This window comes from Echinococcus granulosus, assembly GCF_000524195.1.
Source record: "Echinococcus granulosus chromosome Unknown EG_S00344, whole genome shotgun sequence".
NCBI lineage: Eukaryota > Metazoa > Platyhelminthes > Cestoda > Cyclophyllidea > Taeniidae > Echinococcus > Echinococcus granulosus.
The window spans coordinates 4929-13971 of record NW_020170724.1 but is presented as its reverse complement, the minus strand read 5'-3'; the positions used below and the strand labels follow the sequence as shown (position 1 = coordinate 13971).

Sequence of the window (9043 nt, the reverse complement as noted above, 5' to 3'; positions counted from 1 at the left end):
CCCAACCAACCGTCACTTCACGCACGCAGCCGCACAACCACACAATCGCAACTGTCTACCACTACGTCGTTTCACGGACGTGCGGCGATTCAATCGGGAAAGGCATTTGCTTTCGCTCGATTGCGTGTCAGGTCATGTCATGCCATTTCGCGTTAATGGTGGTTGTTTTGGCTGATCGCTAGATGAGTGGATGAGTGATGAGGTTATCACCCGTTTCAGCTGACTGAGTTTGCATGCAACGTGACTCCGCCTGTCCACAACCTCCCATAATTTTTAACGTAAATTCCACCTACCATTAATTCTTGTCCACATTCCTCACACTTTCTTCTTTGTTGCATTCAAGACGTATTACAACTCGACTGCGTACATTTTCCATCGAACTCTTCCTCCTTCAACGAGATATGCATGTTGGACTTTTCCTCCTATGATGCACTAAATACGCACAACGCCTAGTTTTATGCGGATGAAGCAGAGTGGTTTGGAAGGGTGGAGTGGGATTCAGTGGATATTTCATGATAAATTTATTCGATTAAAAATATTGCAATGCACAAGCTATTTAAAGACGGTACATCTTCATTATCTATTTGAAAGAACTGCAGGACAGGTTGTCAGCCATTGAGACTTGTGGTACTTGACACCTATCCACTTATTAGCTTACATTGTTACTTTCTCAGATGATGTGGGGACAGATTACCCGTTTCGTCAGCGCTCACGTTAAACATCATGGAAAATGGACTTTGACACGTTAATCACAAGTTATTTTCTCTATCAATAGAGAAATATTTTTGTACTATCACTCATAGAGGGTCTTCCTAGACGTGATGCATCGTCACCCTATGATTCACCACCAGAATCAAATTTCTTGAACTATTTTTAGGCGGTATGTGCTGCTGTCACGTTGGAAGTTCAATCGAAAAGAGCCCAACGGGAAGCTTCTACGGCCTTGGGACTGCCTTAGACTTAGTTTGAAAAGGAGGTGAGTTTAAAACACTTCCATCAGGTTCAACCAACATGGAAGATGGGTTCGAGATAAGAGAAGAGGGGTCGGGAGCATACTGAAAACTATCGTACAGATAGACAAACGCATTCCTACGCTTTGCATACTTTGTGCATACAGAGGATTACACCAACTTTCTGTCTACGAGTTACAACAAGGCATTACACTGAGTCGTACCGAGAACAGCGTGAGTTTTCGTGGTCAACTGACAACTATGATTTTGTGGAAATGAAGTTCAATGTGCGTTCAATAGTGCACCAACTGGTAGCCTTGATGCGTCTAAACGACTTCTAACAGCTCTCACTGGCCTATTTCAAGTGGGTAACTATCCTCACATCTTTCTAAGATTTAGAGACACTAGTCAATAAGTTTAAAAAGTTAGAATGCAAACTTTCTATGGAGTCAACAAAATTGGCTCGTGCGGCCTGCAAATGTATATACCTGATTGAGAATTACATCCACGTTGTGACCGACGTACCGTGTGTTTAAACGCATAAGTCATCATTTAATATTTGCGATGAGCAACGACAAAATTCTGTTAATATTAGTTTGAATCTAAATTATCTGCAGCCTTCCTCAGCCTATAACATCAAATGCATTTCACATTCCCACAGGCTTTTCAATACTAAATTGTTTAAACTCTCAACTGGGTGAAGGTAGACAAGAGTTTGCGGTAGAATCACACCTGCATTTATTTACGCTAGGTGACGCACTTTCATGTGATTATTGGACAGTTACCTCAAAATTTGCGAATTTTGGGGGTTCCGAGTATGCCTCTTCGTGATGAAATAACGTTGGTAATGGGGCTGTTTCTATTGGCATCTGACGCGTGTTACCCGCCTTTCCTTCCATTGAGTCTCTCAATATCGCAATTTATTCATCACAAATAATGCACTATTAGCACTAGGCAAGAGATCCCGGATTTTATATTAAAACAGAATATTAACCAAAGTTCGAAGAGGGTCTGACTGCAAAAATAAAACGCCCAGACGTAACAATCCCTACTAAGTGGAAAATCCTATAATGGTTGGAAGAAGTACAAAAAAAACTAAGGAGAAAATGTCTATCTTAACTACGAAGGGTGTAACGTCTAAAAAATCGGCTAGAACATTGCACACATATAGGAGCTACTGAATCATGGCGCACATGGACAATGTGCCTAAAGCCTGAATTTCGTGCGCACCACTGTGAAGCAACGAAAAATTAGGAAATATAACCTACTCTGGGCGTTGAGGGCAACTCCGCTCTAGTTTTTGCCCCCTGTGAGCGGTTTGAATGGCCTTGAGAGGGGCTGTTACTATTGTCGCATTGGGCAGAGATTCGAGGATATTAAGGATGCCTTCTACAAATAGCATGTGGTTGTAAAAAAGCTAACAAACCTGTTGATATGCACTGTGCTAAATGATAGAGGAAATATACGCTAGAATTGGGAATTGTCTAAACTAGAACTGACTAATTTCGTGCTTCATCTGCATAACTCGTTGGTGTGATCTCACTCTTCCGCATTCTATCTCGTCTAGGTGTTGACTAAACTGCTTGCTCTGATGGTGCTGACACAAAACGGACTGCAAGTAAACTCTCAACCCACAGCTAAAACAAAGAGCGTGTACAAGAGACGGTAGTTCAACTAACTAAAATAAGTATTATTGGTGGAGTTCAGTGCAACTTACCTTGAGTAACAAGGTCTTCAGCGTGCGTCAAGAGATATTTGACAATGTTTGCACCTTCTGATATAGAGCTGAAGATAAGAAAGAGATGGGTGATCATCAAAATGCCAAATACGGCTAGTGCGAGGGTCACTCAAGTTAAATCGAGACTTTCGAGCTAGCAGTATAGCACATTTCAACAAATATAAAGTTAATGAATCTGTTTGACACAATTTCCTGCAAAACCGCTTGGAATAAAAAAAAATCTGTTAGTAGAGTTGAACTGCCTTATAACACTGCTTTATTTTGCCTTACTAATCAGCGTGAGCTAAATTTTCGTGACTGATTCTGCCCTTCTCACCGTTAGTGTTGAAAGAATCACCACTCACAATTATACGACACGTGTTTTACGTGCTGCCTGTTCGTTTACGAAAATACCAGCTATGCTGGGGATTGAGAATGGAATCATCACGGCTTTGATTGACACTGACAGGCGTAGTGCCGTCTTTGAAAAGTTCGTACCACTTAAATGTCTCATTGGTAAGTACTCCGGCGTAGTGCTATATTTAAATCCTTCTATGAATACAAGTGAGTTCGTGCTCTACGAGTTTGTTATCGCCACTGTCTGCTCTCCAGATTGACAGTATCTGCATTGATTCGCACCAACTGTTGTGTGAAGCGACAGTTAAACCTGTCACTTGCTACTACGTGTAATAATAACATAATGCCGTGCTTTCCGTATGAAGCTAAAAATCCCGGTTTGGCATAAACTACTCTAAATGAGGGACAGGGCGGAAACATACGTTTTAGGACAAAGATTTATCCAAAGTGTGAGAGCCAGGTTATCGGCTGACATCTTTGAGGTGGCCTCGTTTTGACACACCTTCAGGAGAAAGTGGAGAAGGAGTAAGAAGTTCTTCCAATTCGCTTCCGGTAGGTGCGCTTTCATCAATGAAATTATTTCGCTGGAAGACAATCTAGAGGAAGAAAATACGCACATAATAAATAATCAAAGATTATGGTTACTTCGATGTAGCCCGCACTTTAATACTGCTAGAAAGAAGGATGAGGGTGCTCTACCCACACAAACATTCATAAATGCGAATGACCCAAATGATGAGTTACATGGAACTTTATTGCGTTGTTAATTGACCCCAACACTTAATATACACCAGAAGGCCGACCCTTACCCCTTAGAAATGTTGACGCAAAGGTTTTGAAATCATCTACATCTAAGAGTAGAATAACAAAGTGTGAAAACTGAATGTATATCAAATATTAAAGGTTATCCCAAGAGCACCACAAACTACCACTAACTTATTACTACTTTATTCACGCAAAAAATTTTCGTTTAAAGGGATCAAAGATGCTTTGGTATCTTGTGTAAATTCAGTATTGAAGAATACACTAAAGTAAGGCCAAGAAAAGTGGGAATCAAGTCGCTCCGCATGGGGTGTTTGAACTGCGCAGAACCCATCCTCCAATGCGTACTCGCCCATTCCTGATCCATCTATAAGTACTAAATCCATTTGACTGACCTTAGTTATTGTACTTGCTTACTCTCCTCTTCGCGGCACGCCCTCCCAGTATGAGCAGCGGCTGCCACGAGCATTTGCAGAAATCCGCCACGAGAAAGAATGTATAATCACAAATACATCCACCAGCGCCTATTTAGACCATCCATACGTTCATCGCAGTTCCATTCAGGCATCCATCATTAATCCGACCATCCCTCAACCCTTCACCAGCTCTTATCTAACAAGTCTTAACTAGCATATTTCAGCCCTTATTTGTCACACAGGTCATCGTATCTGATACAGTCATCTACCCACTGCCGCATTCACCAGCACATTTGTCGATTTCTTTTATGCAGACATCTATGAATTTGGAAATCTGTCCATGGATTTGCAAGAAACTATTGCTCCATCACTTATTTCACACCATTATTCGTGAATACATCTAGGCGTTCAACCATCCATCCATCCTTCCACAGAGGTTCTAAATATCCTCTGATCCACCTACCCCTTTGTCGACCATGAGCATACTTTGAGGGATTCACCGAAGTTAGACCACAGAAATACCACTTTTTGCATAAAGCAGAATGTAGAAATCCGAAAATGGACCCCCATAGTACATTGGGGGATTCTGTCAACACTTTTCAGACAAGTAACACTCGTAGCTTGCTAGAACATAATAAGATGAGATATTATCCAATTCAACGATTCCAAAGAAGCACGCAATTCACTTAGTTTAAGTTCTGCCTATCTACAAGGAGGCGTCCATGGACTCGTTGCATCTAAAAATTTGCTCCTTTAAATTTGTCGTTAGTATTAGCCCACACGATGGAGGGTAGCACTGCACTTAAGCGTTAAATTTAAAGACCAGTGCGCGCACAAGCTACAGGTTGTGCGATTTCTCTTTGTGTTTTCCAACATGAGCTCATTCGTCGTGTCCTCTCTCCTATGCAGCTACTTGCATCTGCAAGCATCCTGTGACTCAAGTCACACTACCTCGTGCTGATACCACTGCATGCCTTTCTTCACATCGTCAAAAGCTACTGCCTCTACTCTGCCAGTCCAACCAACCGTCACTTCACGCACGCAGCCGCACAACCACACAATCGCAACTGCCTACCACTACGTCGTTTCACTGACGTGCAGCGATTCAATCGAGAAAGGCATTTGCTTTCACTCGATTTCGTGTCAGGTCACGTCATGCCATTTCGCGTTAATGGTGGTTGCTTTGGCTGATCGCTAGATAAGTGGATGAGTGGTGAGGTCACTGACCATTGCGAGCATCTTGACTCCTTTAATGGTCCCATTATGGTCCTCATCAATCGTATGAGCGAATATGTGATAAAGAAGAATAATAATAATAATGAGGAAAGCAAGACGATTCTATGAAGTAAGAACAAAAGTGACTGAATAGATGCCAACGATGGAAACACCAAATTTTGATTGGATCACTTGTTCCAACAGGCTAGGTGCCAACACGGCAGTCTAGTTATGAGAATGAGCGGCATGAAACAAATGAATGAAGAATAGTGTGGAGTCACGTAGGCTTCCTGGCATCCAATGATCAAAAAAAAGCAGCTTACCACCTTATTGTACCTTCCTTGATTCAGATGTTAATTAGTTTACTTGGAAGGAGTGCTCGAATTTGGATTACACGTTTGTCTTCACCAATTTCCGCGAGTTCGTGCACTGCTTTCCAATAGGTAGAAGTGTACAACAAATCCCTCCATTCAAAACACAAACTATCGCAGAGTTCTTACTCATGTGATTGCGTCACACTAGCCTAAAGCACAACTTTTCGATGCTGGCAGTGTACTGGACCTGTCAGGCCCATAGTGGTTTTCAAGCCGCTTATATTGTGAGTTCAAAGAAGCAAGTTGGTAATTTTACGCATTAAAGCGATCTCAATGTGTGTTATTTTAAGAGGAAGCGGGTTCAAGTGAGGCAAAGTTCTCCGGTGACTTACTTTTTGCCTGAAAAATTTTCTACAAATGCACAGCTTAGGAGGGGTTTGGGAAGCTCCCGCAGGTACTGTTTCATCACGTCTGCCACCACGTAGACTCCACAGAGATCAAGAAGGCTATCGTCTACTTTGTTCATGTCAATAGCAGTCTACAATTAATTATTTCAATGCTTAAATGGCGATAAATAAAAGGATCACAATTGCAGTATCCAATGAGCTCGCTTTTTTACAGTAACACTTCCGACTGGTTTGAGTTGCGACTTTTCATTACCGTTTTATCTCTATAGCTCTGTTTATTGTACAATCTATAGCATTAGTCTCCTAGACCTTCTTACTCGTAAGAAACTCAGTTCCACATTCATGTTTCACATTGTTTTGGGTGATGACCCGCACAAGCAAGTGAGACTAGTCTTGCCAGACAGCTAGATTTCAAAACAGAACATGGGCGTCAACACAAATCGAAACTGTTGTTGCCTAGCCTCAGCCCTTCTGCATGTTGTAAACAATCCTGTGTGCTAAAAGAAAACTTCAGTTAAATGATAGCAGCCAATAGTGCCACTATGGGTGTGAAAATTACCGATTAGCTTCTCATGATACTAAGCTTTTGGAAACAGCTTAACTTTTAAACGGCTTATAGGAGTTGAGAATGTCAACACGACCAGTAGTTGGATAGGTGGAGGGGAATTATTAAATACACCTTAATGCTTCATGATTTTAATTACCTAATGAGAAACAATCGTAGAAAATTTGGACTTAAGAAAGAAATTTATCATTACGAGACAAATATGAGTCGATCCGACTGGTATTTGAGATTAAATGGCCAAAGTTCTACTACCATCATTTATGATTTTGGGGATGCAGGTATAAAGCTTGCTACCGGTGATTCACCTTGCGACATTAATATTTACACAGAAGTCGGCTACAGTTCACCCACAACCGCGGATCAATTTTGGCGCACCGTTGTGGTAAACAGTACGTACACAAATGAAAAAACCTGCCATGCAATCCACTTCTACTATGTCCTATAATCCAAACACTTATGACCTTAAGGAATAATCAGTGAGCTCAAGAGATGGTTGTTGAATCCATTCAGCAATGATTCATTCTCAAAATTTGATGTGTGAATATGCAATTAACAGCTCTTGTTTGATTTAACCTGCCAAAACTCACGGTGTATGCGGTCAATGGTATCTACGCCCACACACACGCACACACAGAGACAATGTAGTGTGGTTAGCACACACAACGTGCGCGGACCACTTAAGAAGGTAGTAAGACTTGCAAGCATATGCACACACAGAAACACACCAGTGAGATGAAAAACAGCACAAACCTACACTGGAGGATAGTTGCATAATAATCATATTCGACCGTTGAACACTTGAGAGCAGAAGAGGTTTACAGGTGTCGGTTGGAGCTTTTAGCTCGAACTAAGCCAATGACAATTAAAAATTTGTACGATGCTGGTGTATTTACTGAACGTTAATTGTCACTAAGGCAGAAGTTCCTCAAGCCCAACTTATTTAAAATCAACCAGAGATCCAAACCTTTTTGGTAGGCTGTAAATCTTAACTTTTTCAGGCAAAATTCAATATTTCTGTGTGATATTCAGAAAGATAGCCAAACTAAGTTGTTACGTAGTTTTAAATAATGAAAATATGTCACTCCTGAAGAGTAACTAACAAGGTTACTACAAATTTTAATGATTCAGAAAGCCATTAACAAATTTGTAGACAAAACAAGTCAAAGAAAGTTGAAGGGAACAAATAGGAACTCACTCGAAGAAGTTGAATATAAGTGACTTGACCTGCAAGGCGGAAGATGCCCTAAAAGGAGAGGAGAAATGGAGGTGGGCCACTTCAAGGGCAAATGTTTCAGCCCAAACTTTACTCAGTCTACTTGTAGCGATCAAGATGGAGTATGGAAAATAAAGCTTGAAGGACGCGATTCCTATGGGAAATGATCTCTACCCCCACTTCCACACTTGCCAACGTGGACATGGAAACAGGGGAAAGTGTGACAAATGTGATGAGGAAAAATTGAAAGACAATGGATAGCAGTTGATCTCTACGTTGGCAACACATAAAGCCATGTTGCACTATTAATTTCGTCAATTTTTGATTGGCGTTGGCACAGCTCTAAACCGGAAAATTCACATTTGAAGTGTAGTTAAAGATACCAGTTATTTCAAGATAGAGTGAATTATGAGACGTTGGCAATTGATTGGAACAACACTAGAATGACCCGTTCGCACAATTAACTTGTGACCTTTAACAGCAAACGAACAAATAAACACTCCGTGCATTTGTCCCTCTTAATTATTCACTTGCAAAGGGCACGCTTTTGGTCTAGTTAACACACTACCAGCAATGTCTGATAACCGACCATGCTCCAGTTATATCAGCCTTCGGCGGTTAGCTTTTGCTTGCACGATTTATCTCCGTTGGCTACCCGAATAACAATGGCACGGTGAGTAACCACTTCATGCAAATAACAGCCACCCTGCCTCTCTTACAAATACTTGTCCCTCTGATAAGCTGGTGCTCGATTGAGCATAACTCTAGATCATTTCTTTCAATAATATAAAGCATTAAAGATTGGTTTCAAGTGCATACTTTTTAAATAATGACCTTGTGAACCGTCTGATCTGCTGGTGAGCCCTTCGTTGTTTTGAACTTAGTCAGCTGAAAGTGAATATCTAACTGATCAACGGGTGATGACCTCATCACTCATCCACTCATCTAGCGATCAGCCAAAACAAACACCATTAACGCGAAATGGCATGACATGACCTGACACGCAATCGAGCAAAAGCAAATGCCTTTCTCGATTGAATCGCCGCACGTCCGTGAAACAACGTAGTGGTAGACAGTTGCGATTGTGTGGTTGTGCGGCTGCGTGCGTGAAGTGACGGTTGGTTGGA

The 9043-nt window shown here is 41.4% G+C and overlaps 1 protein-coding gene across 1 annotated transcript in view; it reads right to left on the bottom strand. All coding sequences in view use genetic code 11, as the record gives it.

Annotated features, from left to right (window-relative positions):
• The window catches only part of EGR_11044 (Rho GTPase-activating protein), a gene marked incomplete at both ends in the record, with an annotated part of 15884 nt that overhangs the window by 2213 nt on the left and 4628 nt on the right, over positions 1-9043 (bottom strand). The window contains 5 exons of the mRNA XM_024500293.1: positions 2219-2339; positions 2668-2735; positions 3447-3620; positions 6124-6269; positions 7899-7946. Coding sequence (XP_024345293.1) covers positions 2219-2339; positions 2668-2735; positions 3447-3620; positions 6124-6269; positions 7899-7946 — 557 coding nt within the window. The remainder of the gene's footprint in view (positions 1-2218; positions 2340-2667; positions 2736-3446; positions 3621-6123; positions 6270-7898; positions 7947-9043) is intronic.